The 21,212-nt window shown below is 39.8% G+C and overlaps 1 protein-coding gene across 7 annotated transcripts in view; it reads left to right on the top strand.

The window, feature by feature from the left end:
* Positions 1–782: 782 nt before the first annotated feature.
* mybpc1 (myosin binding protein C1) overlaps positions 783–21,212 on the top strand; it is a 32,231-nt gene continuing 11,801 nt past the window's right edge. Inside the window, exons 1-13 of one of the 7 annotated variants that reach the window (XM_034235858.1) lie at positions 10,280–10,560; positions 11,851–11,922; positions 12,904–13,119; positions 14,058–14,105; positions 15,268–15,309; positions 15,789–15,830; positions 16,507–16,617; positions 17,075–17,223; positions 17,319–17,436; positions 17,522–17,570; positions 18,176–18,232; positions 20,642–20,805; positions 20,929–21,061. In XM_034235858.1, coding sequence (XP_034091749.1) covers positions 11,880–11,922; positions 12,904–13,119; positions 14,058–14,105; positions 15,268–15,309; positions 15,789–15,830; positions 16,507–16,617; positions 17,075–17,223; positions 17,319–17,436; positions 17,522–17,570; positions 18,176–18,232; positions 20,642–20,805; positions 20,929–21,061 — 1,172 coding nt within the window. In that variant the 5' untranslated portion in view covers positions 10,280–10,560; positions 11,851–11,879. Of the gene's footprint in view, positions 1,035–5,310; positions 5,351–5,887; positions 5,915–7,767; positions 7,984–10,279; positions 10,561–11,850; positions 11,923–12,903; positions 13,120–14,057; positions 14,106–15,267; positions 15,310–15,788; positions 15,831–16,506; positions 16,618–17,074; positions 17,224–17,318; positions 17,437–17,521; positions 17,571–18,175; positions 18,233–20,641; positions 20,806–20,928; positions 21,062–21,212 lie in introns of those variants that run through there. The other 6 variants (XM_034235857.1, XM_034235854.1, XM_034235855.1 and 3 more) reach the window with 6 other exon arrangements.

The raw sequence follows: 21,212 nt of genomic DNA on the forward strand, positions 1-21,212 counted from the left end.
CAGTTGTAGTAGAGTATTACATCAGCATCCGACCTGTGACTATGACAACACTGTATTTATAAAGCCCACCTGCTGATTTCCTCCCTCTTCCCCTGCTTCTGTAGTGCATTAAGGATACTCACCTCTCATGCCCTGCTGACGGCCCTCACCCTGATCCCGAGGGGGGAATCTGGAAACAATGACTACAAATGTACTCTTAAATGACACTGACATTTTGAGCAATGCTGAATTACTCACGTTGTTGCGTATACAGAGACATATGGATGAAACTAATACAATAAAAACAAATTTTTTAATTGACTTTGAAGGAGCTGGTATGAAGATTTTGTTACCTTTTGACAGAGCTGGGCTATCTGTTTATCGTGTTTCAAATGGTTGTGTAAAACAAGATGACCAGTTGCAGCTTTCTATTTAATGGACACCCATGAGAATGCTATCGGAATAAGCTATCTGCTTACCTAACTCTCAAGATAGAAAATTCATTTTTTTCCAAATGTCCAACTATTCTGTCTCATGACATTTTGTAGAAATATGGGCTCTGCAAAAATGATATTATTTAAGTTTAAATCCAACTGCTCTAACTACAAAACTAATATATTGTATATAATCCAGCATTATAAAATGTACTTAAACTTTTCTTCTTCTCTTCTTAAAAGCTGGCACAGCAGCCGGTGGGTAGGGGACAGTGATAGAGCAACCACTACAGAGAGGAGGAGCATGCCACCTCTCTATATAAGGCCTTAAAGCCTGTCCCTCCTGGATCTATCACTGGTCCTCCTTTGCTCCCCCAGTGAGATTTCAAACCGTATCTCTGTGCTCTCTCATCTCCCATCACTCTGGTCCGAAAGAGTCTTTGAGGTTTTTTCGTCTTCTGTCCTTTCATCATCTTTCTCCTTCCTGGAAGAGAGGAGTTCTACGCCTTACCTGGCCTCCGCTAGAGTCACATTACTCTAAAGACACCTACCTGCTTCTTTTGACTTCTTGACGCTTTTTTCTTGGGACGAGGCGCAAGATGCCAGAGCCCACAAAGAAAGGTAGGGGCCCCCATAGTTTGTGTGCATGTAAGATCAAAGCATGTACAAGAAAGATCCAACAAAGCCTACTTGAGGCTTGTAATAATTTGATAGCAAAAAAAACCTTTAGATTATTTTGTGATTGGCTTGGTATATTTATATTTAGTCTTAGTTTGAGGGGAGCACAGTCAGACGACTCCATCACTATGGCCAGCTTGTCCGTAGGAATCCTCAATGTGACTTTGACAGTGGTATTGTATTACTGATGCATGCATGTTTCTACCATCCTGGGCTGCAAGGGAGGATTTAAGGTCCATGAGCAAATACTATTGTTGTGGGGGGGGGTGGGGGGGGCTAGGGGCTGGCATACTGGATTATTCTTTGTGGTCCAGCTGGAGAAAGACAAGATGATGAAGATCAGCGTAGGAATGTTGATGAGCGAAGAGTTGAACACAAGCAAAGACCTATGAAGGATGATGCAATTTGAGCGAGGGCCGGGTTGTATAACAAATGTTTATTGTCTGTCTTTCTTATGATTGATGTGATTCCACCCGTCAAACTTTCCCCCTGCACCTAATTCAACTCCTAATTCAACTCCTAATTCAACTCCTAATTCAACTCCTAATTCAACTCCTAATTCAAGCCACACACAGCATTAACCCATCCCCTCTCTTCCACAACTCTCACTCATCTGTACCATCATGTCCATCAACATTCCCTTTTAATCCGCTCATGTCTGTCATTACGATATGGTATTACCCCCACCCGCCCCATTAGCCTAGCTCTTTTTTTGGGGGGGGGGGGGGGGGGGGGGTCAGCTGTAGACCCAGATATGCCCATGTAAAGGAATTGGAACATTTTGTATTCATCTTGGAAGCCTTCCTAGTGTGAGTTGATACAAGTTTTTTAATAAACGTGTTATCCTAGGGGGACCTGTGATCTGTCTGTAGTTTTTCCTGACACCTTGATTTGCACATAGAAGTGAACATAATACTCTCCACACAAGATATCTATTCCTTGTTTTTCCTGGAAGAAAGAACCTTGAGCTTTACTGTTTTTACCCAAGATTTTTTGGGGCAAGGATTTTCTCATTTGAACCAACTAAGGATGTGGAGTTCCCTTTGAGACACATTTGCACTTTTGGTCTATATAAATAATATTAGCTGAAAGAAAATTGCATTTTCAAGATTTGGTTAATGGGCGCTCTTGTATTGCCTTTATACATTTGGGAAAAGGAACGCTCCATAATCCTATTTCTCCCATCCAGGTTTACCCTTTATACCCAGATGGCTTGTTAATGGTCAAGAAAATGTAGGCAGCCAAAAACCAAGATCATGAAACAATATTAAGTTCAGCTTGGCCTTCATCTCTTATATTGTTCTGTCAACGTGTACATTGTGTCCATCCACTGCCATAAACATCACTAATCCCCTCAAAGACAAAGATGTGGGGAAATAGAGGCAGCAGATGCCAGTCTGCTACAAACACTACCCATAAATAGCTGCTGCATAGCCAAGAGCAGCAGATAAATGAGAGTAGAAAAGTATTGTTCTTTAAATGAGTCTGAACAGCTGAAGAGAAGGAGGCCAGGCTGTTGTTTTAGACACCCCACTCTCAAGCCTTTAAAAAGTCTGGACCAGATATGACGGACTGGCTGAGTCGCTCGCAGATCTCTTGGGACCTGGATTCTTGTCCCTGGAATAGTTCAGAATGAGTGCACTTTTAATCCCCATCCCTTGTTTCCTGCCATCTCCCTCCACAGCCGCCAAACCCCTCCTCCTTTTCCTGTGCCACACACCAAAACAGACATCTCCCTTGCACCCTCAGTTCAGGTTGGATTGTTCAGAGGTCAGACGCCTCGCCCATTAAACTTCTAACCTGGTGCCCAGAGGCCTTAGAGTACTGTCCTCACTGCCACTCAGCTTCAGGTTTCAGTTGTGAACAAGCCCTTGTCTTCACCTCATGATATTTACTGTCTCTAAGGTCTGTCACTCTCCCTGGGCTCTGTCCTCTGACTCAGTTGCTTTGTGTTACAGAATACGATCTCATAAATCAAACCCATGGTAAGATACACTGGGGAAAGCCTCTCAGCAACTAATTGCTGCCCCAGAACAGCTGCAATCTCTCCTCAGACACTTAAAGACACATAAGTTACTTGTTAAAGTTCCTTTCTAACCAGAATACAAAATAAAGTCCCACGACAAGGAATAACAGCATCATGAATGTAGGGTTATTCAAGCAATGAAGGTCTCTGTTAGAAAATTAAGCTGCCGTCAGTTCGGCTCACGACCGAGCCTCTGTGAGCTCTTCTGTCTGCACGCCAGCAGGGGGAACAGCTGAAATACCTGCAGCCTTGTCAGCTACACTGGGAGTCCTCAGAGGTGAAACAAAACCTTTCTCCACTCTCATTATCTCAATGGAGATGAGACATAAAGTCTTATTCTCGGGTGCATGATGTGACCCTGCAGGATTTTGGCCCAGTGGCCAGCAATACATTGTTTTGATGTGATGAGTGAAGGCAGCTAGCTTTGAAGAGGAATGCTAGGAAGCAATCGTTTGAGATGGAGGGATGGCTGTCAAAATGGTGCATAGTCAATGGACATACATGGATAAGTGTTGCAGTATTCATAGATGGCTGCAAATAGCTGGCAGGGAGAAACGGAGTCTCTCTTTGAAGGGAAGAATGGTTTCTTTGCATCTAAAGATACACAAAGAAGAGGTTTAAGTCTCAAATACAGGCTACAGGTTAATGTCAACATATTTAGCTATCTTAGAAAGTGGGACACTTGATGTAAAGGATACTTGGTTTAGATATTGAAATGTCATTAATTATTAGCATTCCTCAAGATGTTGGTTCTAGAGAATACCCCTTATACAGGCCTTCACACTAACACTGGGTCTTGCCTCAAAGTTTGTATCTTTTTAGCAATGGGCTCTCTGAATAATAATAATAATAATAGCAATAATAATTACTCCCTTCCACAACACATCAGAGACTGCACCGACCCCCGCACTTTCAAAACACTGACCAAAACACACCTCTTCAGACTGGCTTTTAATTTGTGAATTATGTTGTGTTGCTGTTTTAATATTTATTTATTTTCTTTTTTTTAATTCTATTTTATCATGTTTTATCAAACCACTCTAAAGCGTCTTTGAGCACCTGAAAAAGCGCTTTGAAATTAAATGTATTATTATTATTATGTTTTGGTTTTGGGACAACAGGCTGTGACAAATTGTCTTATTGTGGACTTGGTTTGAATATAATGGGCTATTGGGCCGTAGGAATCCCCAAAAAGGAAAAGAACAGAGGCCTTACCTGAACTACAGTGAGCTTGAGTAGTTTTCTAATGTTGCCACGCTTGTTCCCATTGTACACACAACTGCATGTCGGGCCAGTGTTCTTTCTCTTGATTTATGTTAAGAGTAGACAATAAACCAGCCTAAGTTTTGGGATTTTTAGTTAAGCGTTGGATTATACCCAAACACTAAACACTTGCATGAGCAGGCTGTATTGTGCCTTAATCAATAAAGGTCCATCTTCTTCTTCTTCTAATCATATTCCCTCACGTAACTTGTGTATACTCTTTCAATTACTTTGTAAATATAAGATGCTAGGGAAAGGTTTGCCTTGTCTCATTATCTAGTTGCATACTGCCATGTAACTGTTTTGTTTAAAGTTTTTCATTCACTGAGTGAGGACCAAGGTGAGCAGAGGGTTTGCAGTAGAAGATTACTTAGGCAACTTGTTTAATGTTGTGTGTATTATCAACATAAATATATATATATATTTATTTTTTAATTTTAGTTTTTTATAAACAAACAGCCAGACAGACAGCACAATAGCAGTTGGCAAACAAGTAAGGATGACAACAGTGTGACTCGAGTCCGACAAGATAAAAAACAAGACAAAATGAAAAATAAATAAAACAAAACAAAAAATAGACTGCGACAGGACAAAAATCAACACCAAAAACAAAATCTAAATCTAAAGGTGCTGAGTCTAAGTCCATTATTAATAACATAATGCAAAAGTAGAAAGAAAAAAATACCAAATATATCAAATAAAAACACAGCACTTGTTGGTCAGTCAGCCGCCCACTAATCACAGTTTAACACCGCAGGTCCACCACCCTATTGTACAGAGACATCCGGCATGTCCAGCTCCCGTATAAACCTGTAGAAGGGGTTCCACATCTTGTGGAATTTCCCCAGGGAGCCCCTCAGTATGCACCTTATTTTCTCGAGTTTGGCTGAATTTAGGACTTCTTTTAACCACAAGGTGTGTGAAGGGAATATTGGAGACTTCCACATGAGCAATATCAGGCGTCTGGCTAGTAAGTTAAACATAAATAATTTAAACGCATCTGAGCAAGAACAATGATATTAAGCTGCTCCACATATTAATACTCCCATGAGTATATGACAACATATCATGACTATATGCTCCACTGATAACAAAAGAGGTACCTTATTTAACCCCATCACTGCATACCAATGGCTGTATGGGTGCTTTGACCTGTTTAGGCCCTGCGTTGAGTCCCGGTGCAGGTTTTGAATGTCATATCCAAGCATGTTTCTGACACTGCCCCACCACCACCATTAGTTTCATAAGTCTAGACGAGACAGAGGGCATACAAATGGTGTGTCTGGGGCCATTTCACAATAAACCCTACCATAATCAGTTAAGACAGCATGGTGTCTAAACATGAGGAGCCAACCATCTGACACATAGATGATATGGCTTAGTGGTACAGTAAATGGATATCAATAAAGAAGTCAATAGGCACAAACATTTTTTAGGATTAGGACAAACTGCAAGACATCTCGTTATCATGTTTTTAAAGTGATGTGTTTGTTTTTTCTTCTTTTAGATGAGATGGCGAATGGCCAGCCAGAAGGTGAGTGGATTATGATAGACATCCAATCTGCCCATGTTGCCTTTCAGTCTAGCAGATAATAGCCGCACTATGTACTGTATGCACAATACAGATATATATTTTGTTATCAAAAACAAGCTTAAAAAGCAACTCTTTGGATTAACACTGCCAAGTGTACAGATACAAACCAACCCTTCACTAGTAAGATGATGATGGCAGCTCTGTACTTGGCGTGAACGTGCAAATACAGTCTTATAGGAGTGTAAATGTGGAGCCAATAGTCGGCAGTATGGTTTGCTGCTTTGCTCCAGAGCGATCTGTGGCAACAACCAAGCTGTCAGCATCTCTGACATTCCTTTCACCATCCAGCTAAACCCTGTCTGTTGATTCAGCTGACGCCCGGGACGCCCCATGTGAGCAAGGTGCTCGCATGCAATTGGCTTATTGCCGGCGCTAGGGTTTGACCTTGGAGCTGCAGCATCTTGAGGCTCCAACATAGTCAGAGAGGACACCTCAGGTTTTGAGGTTCTTATCACAAATATTCCTATGCAAAACATTTTAAGAGAAAGACATTTGCCATCCATTATCTTTAGCATTCAATAAAAAAAATGTACGCTGGATCTAAGTGTTATCTTTAAAGACTGGGGCACTGGTTCATAATTTCAAAATTTGAATATGGTGTATTTTTATTTCTGGGCATTACAATTGTGAACAACACATATCTAAGCGGGAAAAAAATGTGATGTGATGTAATGTATAAAATGTGAAAATGGTTTGAAATGATGTTATTCAGTGTGATAACGTTTGAAGGACTAGGTGCAGGCAGGTGGGTTAAGATGTGAGTTGGTACATATTTGTGTGTTTGTATGTCTGTTTGTGTGTGTATGTTTGAGTTCGAGTCTGAGAGAGGCATTGAAGATGCTTTGTGCTTATAAAAAGCAGCTGTTCCATCCACCACTATATTTGTCACATGCTTAGAAAGTGTTGCCCCAGAAAGTGCCATGCCCCTACCTGAGATTACCCTGGAGGTTTCTCCACCAACAGGTGGGTAACCTTGACGTCCCCTTCACTTGCCCCAGAGTGTTGGGTTATTTTCACATCACACTCACATCACGAGTTTGTTTGGTTTGTGAAAAGTTTTTTTTCTCACTTGAAGACACTCAAATCACTCTGAGGCATGAAACAGCATTTTTGTTGAGCAGGTTTGGTTGCTCAACACACCGTTATGGGCAAAACATTGTAATTAGGTTAGCTTGTCAGATCACCTCCCCACTAACTGTGTACATATCCACATGCCTGCACTGCTCTACCTGCATTTGCTTTGATGCTGATAGTGACTTATACTCCAGTTGTCTGGGCCTTTGTGAAACTGTGACTTATTCAACACACATGAGCTATAGAGAGATTGGGGATGTTTGGTTGTATTTACTGTCGGCTTTCGTCAAAAGCCAGTTGTCTAAATGTCATGGTACAAGCAGTCAAATCATTTAATTTATACTGTGAAAGTCAGTAAATTCCGCCATCTTTAATCTCTCTAAAGTATAGATATGCAATGACCAGATAAATGCTCCTCTGGTGCACCCAATGAAAACATGACACAATATAGCATACCACATTGGTGCTTTAAAATTAACTTATGTTTGACTTGATTAAAATAAATGTGGTTTTCATATCAACAAGCCTGACAAATCCAATAGCATAGTTGTATAGTCTATAGTTTAAAATCAACTTCCTTAAATGACACCAATTAGAATTGCGGCTATCTGGTCATTAGCCATGTATACCACCTTGTTGAGCAAGCATTGTATTGCAAGACTACCAGCGGTTGTGCACCAAGCTTGCTGCTCTAGCCTGGCGCTTTGTCTGCTGTACAGAGGCTGTAGCAGATGGGAAAGAGCCAGTAGAGACTGATGGGAAGAAACCAGAGCCCTCAGAGCCTGAGCCATTACAGGCTGTGGAGGCTCAGGAGCCAAGCCCCACCGAGACTAACACAAACCAACCACAGTCTGGTGGGGTTGGGGTCAAAGAGCAGGCAGAGTCTGAAAATTCTACTGTTAAAGAAGAGGGTCCTTGCTCCGCCCCACCAACTGGTAAGTATGCGTCCAAACATGAAGTCTAATTTCTCTCCCAGAATGCATATTTATACCTCTAGCTCTTTCACCTTAAATGCTACTGAAACAAGCCCTGAAAGTCTTACAAGTCATGTCAGTTGCACACTACATGGCTCAGCAGCATGGCCCAATGATCTATAACGCTGAAAGCTAATAGATATCTTTACTTTCCTGATAAGAATGATATGGACTTCACTCTTCCTAGTTGAAGTCATGCATTAACCTATATTCAGATTTTAAAACAGTGGTCCAAATCATACATGACACTAATTGCATGTGAGCCCATAAGAATTACAAAAAATATACTTACACCAGAGTGCTTCATGGTTCAGTGTCCGAGTTTTCAGATGTCTTAAGAAATAGGGACTATTATAGACCGATAAATAAGGACTAAAAGTTGAAGTATTGACTTGGTAAACTGAAGGTGATACAATTTGTACGCAAGGTGAGTCTTTAAATGATATCATCCAGATATATGAATGTATCAGCAGAACAAACACACTCACACGAAATACTGTATAGTGTTGATAGGCGATCTCCAGGTTGGAATACATTGATTGTAAGAAGAAATGTGCAACTCAAGTAAGAAAGACGAGATACTTGAAAGATACAGAAGATTGGAAGCTTTTGGAAGCTTGATCGTCAGCATTTTTTTTTGCATGTATGGTTTGCACTTGCTGATTAAAGGTAGATGATGTGTTTTCTGTATGCCAAGTTGGTACAAAGCCAGTGTCGTTAGTTTCGGTTGATTGAAGATCTTGGAGTATTGAGCAGCTATGATCCCATGTTGTTTTATTTTTTAGACATACAGTATAGGTTCCAATCAACGCTTGATGGTTTTGTCTTATCATCCTATCCAAGAGCTGGATACTCCATTTCAAAATGTGTATGTCATGCGATCAATGCCCTTTTAGGCCTTCCAATCTTTTGCCTTTTTGCCCGGCAGTGACTGATTTTGAGCTTTTTGATAGGTGGGTGTATTTGTCAATTAATTTTTTATTGCAGATGATGATGCTGCGGCAGCCACTACCCCATCCCCAACACCCCATGCAGGTGTGTGCTTATTAATGTGCATTACAATTGTGAAACCTCAACGTCAGTAGCATAATCGTAATCTTTACATATTAACAGTACATTTCGTAAATTAATAAGCAGGAAAATAGTCTTACAATACATTGTTTTTCAGTTTTGTATCAATGGTGAGAAAGGTGTGAAAAGTTCTGATTCATTGTGATAGAGAGTGGGGGTCAAACGGCAGGCAGGTGGGTGTAGATGTGCAAGTTGGTAGATATTGGTGAGTTCGTAGGACAGTTTGCGTGTGTTGGTTTTGGAGTGTATGTTTAAGTCCGAGACTAAGAGAGGCATTGCAGATGCTGAAGCTTTGTGCTTATAAAAAGCAGCTGCTCCATCCACCACTATATTTGTCACATGTTCAGAAAGTGTTGCACCAGAGAGTAACGGTGCCATGCCCCTACCTGAGATTACCCTGGAGGTTTCTCCACCGACAGGTGGGTAACCCTGACGACCTCTTCACTTGCCCCAGAGTGTTGCATTAGTTTGCACTTCACAGTGACATCACATGTTCTTTGGTGTGTGCAAACATTTTTTTCTTGTTATCCCTTAAATCCATCTGAAAGGTGTGAAGCTGCGTTCTTGTTGTGCAGGTTTGATTGCCCAACACACAGTTTGTTTACGAAAAAGTTAATTAGGTTAGCTTTAGGATCACCTCCCCACTAACTGTGTATATATCCACATGCTTGCACTGCTCTACCTGCATATGCTTTGATGCTTGGTGCTGATAGCGACTCATACTGTTGCTGTCTGTCTTTGTGAAACTGTGTGACAGTAATTCATCACACAAGAGCTATAGAAGGCTTAGGGATGTTGAGTTTTACTGACTGTTGACTGTATTCAACAAAGGCTAACTTTCTAAATGTAATGGGATAAACATGTCCTACATAATGTATGAGTCAGTAAATCCCTCCCTCCTTAATATCTTTACAGTATAGATATGCAATGACCAGATAAATGCTCCTCTGGTGCACCCAATGAAAACATGACACAAGATAGCATACCACATTGGTGCTTATATAATTAAATATATGTTGGACTTGATTAAAATAAATGTGGTTTTCATATCAACAAGCCTGACAAATCCAATAGCATAGTTGTATAGTCTATAGTTTAAAATCAACTTCCTTAAATGACACCAATTAGAATTGCGGCTATCTGGTCATTAGCCATGTATACCACCTTGTTGAGCAAGCATTGTATTGCAAGACTACCAGCGGTTGTGCACCAAGCTTGCTGCTCTAGCCTGGCGCTTTGTCTGCTGTACAGAGGCTGTAGCAGATGGGAAAGAGCCAGTAGAGACTGATGGGAAGAAACCAGAGCCCTCAGAGCCTGAGCCATTACAGGCTGTGGAGGCTCAGGAGCCAAGCCCCACCGAGACTAACACAAACCAACCACAGCCTGGTGGGGTTGGGGTCAAAGAGCAGGCAGTGTCTGAAAACTCTACTGTTAAGGAAGAGGGTCCTTGCTCCCCCCCACCAACTGGTAAGTATGCTTCTTAACATCAATAAGTCCCATTCTCTAGCTCTTTCACCTTAAATGCTACTGAAACAAGTCCTGCAAGTCTTACAAGTCATGTCAGTTGCACACTACATGGCTCAGCAGCATGGCCCAATGATCTGTAATGCTGAAAGCTAATAGATATCTTTACTTTCCTGATAAGAATGCTATGGACTTCACTCTTACTAGTTGGAGTCATTTGTTGACATACCATTTGCTTTGAAAAACAGTCCTCTTATTCTCTTAGGGCCGTATGTAATTGCATGTAGACCTTTATGAATAAATAAAAAACATACTTACACCTGAGGACGTCATGGTCCAGTGTCTGTGTTGTCAGATGTCTTAAGAAATAGGCATGAATATAAACCGATAAATAAGGATTCAAAATTGAAGTACTGACATGGCGAACGGGGGGTAAAGCCATTTGTATGCAAGTCTTTAAATTATAGCATCCAGATAAATAAATGCATCAGTAAACAAGCAAACACATACCTACATTAAATAAAGTGTTGATAAGGTGGCCAGCTGTTTTTATGATGTGTTTTCTGCACGCCAAAATGCTTAAGAGACAGTCTGTTAGGAACAGCGGCTTGAGAAGCTTGCACTAATGAGCATACATGCTCCTACATTGTTTTATTGTTCAGATATGTTAGGCTCCAATCATCGCTTAATATTTGGGTATTGTTCTCCCTATCCAAGAGCTGCATACTCCATTTAAAGACTTGTCTTGCATGAAATCAATGGCGTTTTAGTCCTTCCAGGCCTTTTGCCTTTTTCACCTGGCAGTGACAGATGTTGAGCTTTTTGATAGGTGGGTCTATTTGTCAATTACACCTTAATTGCAGATGAGGATTCTGCTGCAGCCACTACCCCATCCCCAACACCCCATGCAGGTGTGCGCTTATTAATGTGGACTACAATTGTAAATCTGAATGTCATTTGCATAATCTTAATCTTGACATATTAACAGCACATTTTGTATATTTATAAGCAGGACAATAGTATAACAATGCGTTGTTTTCATGTGTTGTATCAAATGTGAGTATGGTCTGAAAAGATGTGACTCAATGTGACCAAATGTGAAGGTCAACGTCCAGGCAAGTGGGTGTAGATGTGTGAGTTGGTACATATTTGTGTGTTTGTATGTCTGTTTGTGTGTGTTGGCTTTGGAGTGTATGTTTGAGTGCGAGACTGAGAGAGGCATTGCAGATACTAAAGCGTTGTGCTTATAAAAAGCAGCTGTTCCATCCACCACTATATTTGTCACATGTTTAGAAAGTGTTGCCCCAGTGAGTATTGGTGCCATGCCCCTACCTGAGATTACCCTGGAGGTTTCTCCACCGACAGGTGGGTAACCTTGACGACCCCTGTACTTGCCATGGAATGTTGGCTTATTTTTGCGCATCACACTTACATCACAAGTTTGTTTGGTGTGTGCCACACTTCCTTTCTCACTTAAATCACCCTGAAAGGTGTGAAACTGTATTTTTGTTGTCTAGGTATAATTGCTCAGCATTTTTTCATTTATTTGCACAAAAAGTTTAATTTGGTTAGCTGTAACACCATCCCACTAAGTGTGCATTAATCCACATGCTTGCACTGCTCTACCTGCATTTGCTTTGATGCTTGGTGCTGATAGTGACTCACACTGTTGCTGTCACCATGTTTTTGAAGCTGTGTGACAGCAATTCAACACACAGGATGTATAGAGGGATTGGTGAGGTTTGGTTTTACTGATTTATGGCTCTTGTCAAAGGCTAGCTGTCAAAATGTAATGGTACAAGCAATCAGTGAGTCAGTTAATTCCTACCTCCTTAATCTCTGTACTGTATGGATATGCAATGACCAGATAGATGCTTCTTTGGGGCACCTGATCAAAACATGACACAATGGCATACTACATTGGTGCTTCAAAATGAATATAATTATATACGATTAAACATATTTTGGTTAGAAACCAATGATATTCCCATACATGTAAGCGTCAGCAGACCATCTGTTGTAGAATGCAGCCAATTAGTAAACATCAGCATGCTCAGATCCTAAATTAAGATGGTGAACATCGGAAACATTGTAAGTACTGCCCATCAGCATGTTAGCATTTAGCTCAGGGAACACATGTAAGAAAGCTTTATAGAACCGCTAGCATGGTTGTAGATTATTAATGTTATATAAAAATCCTTTTAATTTAATCTCGCCAATTAGAATTGCGGCTATCTGGTCATTAGCCATGTATACCACCTTGTTGAGCAAGCATTGTATTGCAAGACTACCAGCGGTTGTGCACCAAGCTTGCTGCTCTAGCCTGGCGCTTTGTCTGCTGTACAGAGGCTGTAGCAGATGGGAAAGAGCCAGTAGAGACTGATGGGAAGAAACCAGAGCCCTCAGAGCCTGAGCCATTACAGGCTGTGGAGGCTCAGGAGCCAAGCCCCACCGAGACTAACACAAACCAACCACAGCCTGGTGGGGTTGGGGTCAAAGAGCAGGCAGAGTCTGAAAACTCTACTGTTAAGGAAGAGGGTCCTTGCTCCGCCCCACCAACTGGTAAGTATTGGTTTTAAACATGAAGTTCCATTTCTCTCTCAGAATGCATGTTAAAACCTCTAGCTCTTTCACCTCAAATGCTACTGAATCAAGCCCTGAAAGTCTTACGAGTCATGTCAGCTGCACACTACATGGCTCAGCAGCATGGCCCAATGATCTGTGATGTTGAAAGATAATAGATATCTTTACTTTCCTGATAAGAATATTATGGACTTCACTCTTACCAGTGGGATTCATGCGTTGACCTAGCATTTGTTACATGACATTAATTGTGTGTAGATCTTCAAGAATAAAGAATATATATCAACTTGCATCAGAGGACTTTATGGTTCAGTGTCTGAGTTTTCAGAAGTCCGAATAAATATTGGAACGAATGTATACCAATAAATAAGAAAATATTAAGTATTGACAAGGCATTGTTATGCAGGGTGAGTCTTGTATCACACTAAATAGTGTTGATAAGGCGGCCAGCTGTTTTGTCTGTAGTATCTTCAGGTTAGTATGAATGAATTGGTTTTAAGAGAAAACATTCTGAGAATCACTGAAGATACACAGGAATCGTCATGCTTTTGTTGGCTTGGTCATGAGCATTTTTTGTGAATGTTGGTTGCATCTGCTGCTTATGATGTGTTGTCTGCGTGCAATATCGCTAAAGAGCTTTGGTTTTTGCTTTGGCCGCTTGAGAAGTTTAATGAGCATTCATGCTCACGCTCCTACATTGTTTTATCGTTGAGACGGAGTAGTTAAGTTAACATAGGTTGATATTTTTGGTCCATTCTTCCTGTCTAGGAGCTGCATGTCATGCTCCATTTAAAGACTATTTCACATGGGTTCAACAGCCTTATAGGCCTTCTAGTCTTTATCTTTTTGACCTGGCAGTGATGGATTTGGAGCTTTTTGATAGGTGGGTCTATTTGTCAATGACACTTTTATTGCAGATGATGATGCTGCTGCAGCCACTACCCCATCCCCAAAACCCCATGCAGGTTGGTACTCATAAAAAACAAAAGCAAAACATTACTACTCCCTAAGGCTCAAATCAACTCCCATCACCACATTTTCAGAGGTGTGTTAAAGTATTTTAAAATTGAATCACAAGTTACAGGTATCTTAGTTGATAAGCTATATCTTGGCAATTTAAAGATAGCAAATTAAGTTTAATCCAACAATATTTCAGCTTTACAGGTATTGGTTAGTATTTGACTCTTCTAAAATAACAAAATCTAGTAACAAAAAGGCATATGCTCAAATCTACTCCACGGTTAAAACTGTATTTATTCTTATGTACGGTATTTGTATGTCAAATTTGTTACAATTCTGATGTATGTCATCAACACCCTGTGCACTAACAAACATGTCATAATTGAGTGTTTTTTACATGTACTCCTACAAGCACATCAACCTTTATTTACTCATGTCAAATAAAGGTGTGGATGTATATATTATGCATAGAAAATAAATACATGGTTGCTAAATGTGAACATGCATATTAATGCACATGGAAACAATTGTTCAAAATTGTTAAAAAAAATCTATCTACGAAAGATGAATACTGCTAAATGTCTTTGCATATGTTGTCAAAGGGCAGTTTGATATTGTTGACCAGAAATTTACCAAAACTTCTGATAAAGCATCAATTTGTGTTTTGTGCTACACAAAACAAAACCGTTTAGCTTTACTAGTAGTGATTTCAACACTTCATCTTGGTTTTACAAGAGAAAAGCCTTTCAAGGACAAGGTTGGATTGTTTGGAAAATGTACTTTGGGTTAGCGTAAAAATGCAGCCAATCAGATAGCTGCTTCTCTGAGCTTATATTCAATGGTAAATATCCACCACCTGGTCAAACCAACAATGGTGTAGACCAGTGGTTCTCGATTTGTTTCCACCAAGTACCACCTGAGAAAATAGTTGGCTCTCCGAGTAGTACCACCATATGACCAATGTTAAAATACAGTCTATGCATAGTTCATGCAGGACTCGGAGGAAAATGTAAAAAAAAAATATATATATATTTGTTATATGCCAGATTCCTCCGCGTACCACTGCACCACAGGTTGAGAACCACTGGTGTAGACACATTATTCATCCAACCACTATAGTTTAATTTATGCTCATTCATTTCAATCACAACTGTGTTTTTTCCACAGAGGATGCCAGTTCACTCAAGAAACTCTCAATTGAGCTGCCTAGTAAGATCCCTCTGTTAAATCCTTCAACCATTTTAGTACCTCTGAAACCTGTAGACTCTAAATCAGATTTACCCTTCTGAATTGAGAAACATGTTAAAACATGTTTAGATATGTGTGTGTGTGTTTGGAAGTTAGCCTTTCAATACAAATAATTATGTTAAAAATGTTCTTACTAACTTATTAACATACACCCATTAATACAAATATTTTTCTTAAGGTTAATTATACGTTAGGTATACGTTTTGGTTTTTCGATCAGTTATTAATTAATATCCAATACTTAGTTTTATGGTAAACAAATAGAATAACATCGTTGTTGTTTTTTTAAATCATAGCTTTGATTCAGAATCCCTTGGACCAATGCTTGAAAATCTTTAATTGCTTGTTGGTTTGACTCTTTGTGAGTGTGTGCTTGCTTCAGTGGACTTTACAGTACTATTACTTGTAATATGCTGTAAATTTCTCTCTGTCTTTGTTTAGATGATAGCGTCCCTGTGCCAGCCATGGGGAGAAAAGACTCAGGTAATAAAGTGGTAGCCAAAAAAGACTCTTACCGTAATTATGTTCACCTTTTCATTCACCCCAAGAGGAAGTTAGACCGGTACCAAGAAAATCCTATCGTCACTCAACCAGTTTTATGTTATAGGTGATCAAATGGAGCCTTTCTAGTTATTAAGCATAATCATCAACAGGTTCATTTGTCTCAACAATATGGTGAGCAAAATAAAAAAGACTATTTTCCTGGATTGTCATACGCCCAACTCTCTCAGACAACGTTAGAACGCTAGATGCAGACAGCAACTATTCAGCAACAGTGTGATTCAACCACATTCATCCCATTGCAATGGAGACTGGAGAATGTATCAAGAGAATCCGTAATTTACATAATACATTTATTTTGCTGAAAATGTCCAACAAATGCGATCTCTTTTGCCAATGAGGTGGCATTTCTGCATTCCATAATGTCTGTTTCATGCTTTCAATGTTGCAAAGCGCTTATATTCTGCTGGTGTATGAGGTCTGGTGGCTGAAAGTGAGAAAATGTGTCTGTCTGTCTGTATTACTTTCTACTGGTAAGACTTTCAGATCCAAGTAAAAGGTGGGTGTATGAACTCCTGAACTGTACTGCTATATTCTTTCCTAGCACAATGACTTTGGAGAGCACTTTGTCATGTATGTGTTTCTCCTGACTGAGCAGTGTGGTCTCTGGGAGACGGCCAGGGCCCAGATGACCTGGAAAAGCCTATTGACAGCCCACCACGGTCCACCCTACTGATAGAGAGTCCACAAAGCGCCACTATCCTTGTGGGTGAGTGACAGCACAAAGAGTCAAAGGTTCTCTTTAAAGACATTCAGATCATCAATACATCAGCAAACGAAGATTTGCTATGTAAAGATGAAGTGGACTAATGTTTACCTGAGCAGAGAATGTTATCCAAGTTTTTCTTTGCTTCGGTGATATAGCCTGTCCAGTCTTTATGCTAAGCTAAACTAAAATTGACTACTGGCTCTAGCTTAATCATCCTGAAAGGACAGATATGACTGTGGTATTGATCTCTGGAATAAAGCCAATAAGCGCATTGCATAACATTTTGAACTAAGTCTTTAAGAAGAGGGGCAAAAGGGTCAGTATAGTAGAATGTCACAATAAAGAGATACAATCAGAGCATAGTGCCTCAGTGTGACGTTGATAGGTTATTGATTCGAAATGTGGTATTGTTGGAAAGGTTTTATCTGTAATCACATTATATTTCCTGGGTCTTAAGGTGGAGACATCACCTTTGTTGCCAAGGTAGAGGCCAAAGATCTTCTCCGCAAACCCACTATCAAATGGATCAAAGGAAAATGGATGGATCTTGCTAGCAAGACAGGAAAGCACTTACAGCTGAAAGAGACCTTTGAACGACTGACCAAGGTATTGTACAACAAGTCCCCAAGCTATCCCAACTCGATCTCATAGTAGGTGCTTTTAAGCCAGTTGTTATATATCACTCCGACACTCCCTGACAGATTCACACATTTGAGATGCACATCGTCAAGGCCAAAGACAACTATGCAGGAAACTACAGGTGTGAAGTCACCTACAAGGACAAGTTTGACAGCTGTTGCTTTGACTTGGAAGTTAAAGGTTTGTTTAAGCATAAAAGTCTAAATATTTATTGTAATATGTCAACAAAGTACAGACTAGCAGGTGTGTTGTTACTGTCTTACAGAAGCTGAGGGCTCACAGAATATTGATATCCGATCAGCTTTCAAAAGAAGGTAACGAAAGAACTTTCAACAAAAACCGCTACGAATTTCATTTTTTCACTTCAAATAAATTAACTTAGTGTTTATTTCAGGAAGCAAGATTAATACTAATAAATGCTCCTGAGAAGTGAAGAAAAGAACAAGTGCGATAAACATTTCACTTTCTGGTGATATTTTTGTACGCCAACTAAGTGTGACGGTTGTAATAATGTCATTAACCTTTCTCGAAGGTAATTACAACTCAAGGTGTAATTAAAGGCCAACTCTTGCATTTTAAATCTCCCTCCAAACAATGTGTCTGGAAAGCAATACAAAGCATCCCAGTTTTACAATCTTGCTGCTAAGTAATGTTGCTTCAACATTGCAGAAAGACTGTAGCAATATTGCCTGGGACCGCTCTTGAAGTGTCTTACACAAAACACCTTATTTGAAGCTTTTATCCATAAAGACTAAAAAAGTGGTTTTGTGTAAGCATTAATCAGGTGTTAGCGTGGAGCTAATGCATCGATTGACGTCAGAGCTTTTGCTTTGTTCTGCTATTTTAGCATTGTTTTATAGTGCCTGCAACTGTTTCAACTCTGATTGAATCTTCATTAATCTCTCCTTGGTAACAACAGCAGTGAAGGACAAGACGATGCAGGGGAACTTGACTTTAGTGGTCTCCTTAAACATAGGTGAGAATCGCATCCCGACCCTGAGTGGATTATAGGCACTTTGTCAATGTGCTTTTTTTTGTCTTTCTTTCAATTTCTTTTTTTTATTATATCAAGCTACTTTATTTGTGGCACGCACATTTTTACATATGATACATTATGGCTTACCAGAGGTTTTCAAGGTCTGACACTATGGCAACAACTACACACCAACCCTTTCGAAGGGCAAAACATATTGATAGTGCAGCCTGACAAAATATTTGTTTTCATTTTGTCACTCATATTGTTAGAGACAATCATGCATTGGAAGTCAATGTTGAGAATGAGATTCCAATATTCTGTTATGTTAGATGTAAGTAAATTGCCAAATGTTTTATTAGCAGTTCCTGTTTGCAATTCAATGATAGAAGTACAGCCAGCTATTACTTGGATTACATTCTGGACTGTAAAGGAGTCTTTATTATATGATATCTAAGCTGATTGATGGACATTTTTGCGACATTTTTGTACATGTACAGTAGTGTAGTCTGATTTATCTGAGTTTTGACTTTGAGAAGGGGTTCCGATTTATGAAGGGGCACCTTACAGTTTGAAAACCTCTGGTTTACCAAAGCTACTGTGGTGACTCAAAATAAACACCATATGATGCATATTTCAGATAAGACAGTGCAACGTTTAAGGTACAAATACTCCTAAGCAGTGACATTGTTCACTAGCAACATTATCCATTTATTTTGGGCTTGTCTCTTCTTCTCCCCTACATATTCAGAAATCAAAGGTTAGTAGAGAGAAAATCATAGGTTTTAAAACAATTAGACCTTACTGCGGGTGAGTACTGTAATCCTGTAGAGTCCCCAGCATGACATGTAGCTCTAGGAATTGGACGAGCAAGAGTGTTGGCCTACTGTAGTACGGTAACACTTCATTTGAAGGCAGCATTCCTAACCTCAGCAATCAGAAATGATGGAAATGGGCCTTGCGTCATAAAGAACCCGAGGTAATAGATCTTCATCAAGCCATGAAGTCAAAAACCACCTTTATGAGGCATAGTGCACCATTTTGGATCCTTTATGATGTGCTAGTGGGCCATAGAGAAATGATGCTGTAGAATAGTGTTATCTCTACATTGTCCTCTTATTTCAACTTAGAAATATAAGGCAAACATCACCATGTTTATTTCAGATTTCTACATAATTGCCTGAAAATAAACAGATAAGAAATACAAACATAGAATGGAATAATATTGACGCTATTCACCTCCAATCTTTCGGACATTTGGGAAAATGTCTACGAAAGAAAGGGCTGTCTGAATGTTCTTTATGTAAACTAATTGATACACTCATGTTTAGGGCGGCATTTTAATTAACTTTGATCTCACAAAACTAACCTCTTTAATATCATAACTGTGTCAATGCAGTTCTGAAGTAATCACTCAAACCAACAAAAAACAAAGGGATGGGCCAGTTCATAAGAGAAAAATGAAAGATGTGAAAATTCGCATTAAGAATCTTTGTTTCAGGTTTCCCCTAAACCCCTGCATGCTGCATCATGTTATATCTCAAACGAGTTTAGCATTACAAGAAGTGGAACGACACAGCAAAATGGAACCAAAAATGTGATCTGATAACTGATCTTGTGTGCTAATTTAATCACACAGCACTGATACAATCTTTTTTTCATCTTCCACACTTCCAAACTAAAAGAACCCACCTCAAAGTTCCTCCTTAATATACATTAGTTCCCATTTCCCTTTCAACCCTCGATGCATGCTAGAAAACTTTCAAAACCATTTTACAATCATTATTGTGGAATTATTGGCAACCCTAGATGTTAGAATATTATAACAATAAGAACATGTACCGTAATATCTTTAAAAAATAAATGTTCCCCTCTTGGATTCTTTAAAATCTCCCCTATAAAAACACACATATACTTGATGTATTCAAGTCGGTTGGTGCATTTAACCAAGTCACTGACCTCAGAACAATAGCTAGTCCCGTGATTGTAATTCCTCCCAGTTTTTTCCTGCACACTTCCAAAGGAATCCTGGTCCATAGACACGTGAAAGGCCACAAGCAAACTCAATTAACCCCCCAATCATTCTCAGTCATTTAGAGGGCACCGCTGTGTTTCATGTTACAGTTAACATTTGACTGCAAAGACAACCTCAACACACAGGTTGATAGCTCACCATGCCCATCCCTTTGTGTGACATGTCCCGAGGAACGAAATAGGATATGCTAACCAAAAAATGGCAGGGTAGGAACCAGGAGAAATTAACCTAGTGAAATAAGCAGTGATTGTAAAGCTTAAAGATATGCTTTAATGACCCTTACTCGAGAGGTTATTAAGTAGTTCCTCAGGACATGTTGCGAAAAACACCTATGGCTCCGAAACCTCACATCGTTCCCTCGTATCCGGCACCACTAGGGAGCCCAAACCGGATGAAGGTCCAGATGTTGATGTGTGGGAGATCCTGAAGAACGCCCGGCCAGATCAGTATGAGAAGATTGCCTTCATGTATGGTATCACAGATCTGAGGGGTCTGCTGAAAAGGATGAAGAAGATCACAAGAGTGGAGAAGAAAACTGAAGGTAAATCAGTGTCTTCCACATTTTTGAAGTGCTCCTTTGTTGAGTATCAGTCTTTATGCCTGGTCAAGATGGGATTTGTATCTTGTTGTGTCTTTTTGTGACCTTTGTTTAATCTTTTCAAAGCTTTTGCCAAGAAACTGGATCCAGCATATCAGGCAGATAAAGGTGGAAAGATCCGCATGGTGGTTGATCTGGCTGACCCCACAGTTGAGCTGAAGTGGTACAAGAACGGACAGGAAATCAGATCCAGTCCAAAGTATGTCACATTGTTTTCTACAGCCTTGTTCTTTGTCTTGTCCTCTTTAACAGAGCACAAATGAAACGCATGTTTTTTAAATGCGTTTCAATTTGTGACACCGCCCTTCTGCACCAGTTTTCTGATTTTATGTGTTTTTGCGTAATGTTTT

The sequence above is a fragment of the Gymnodraco acuticeps genome, unplaced genomic scaffold, assembly GCF_902827175.1.
Source record: "Gymnodraco acuticeps unplaced genomic scaffold, fGymAcu1.1, whole genome shotgun sequence".
NCBI classification, from domain to species: Eukaryota; Metazoa; Chordata; class Actinopteri; order Perciformes; family Bathydraconidae; genus Gymnodraco; species Gymnodraco acuticeps.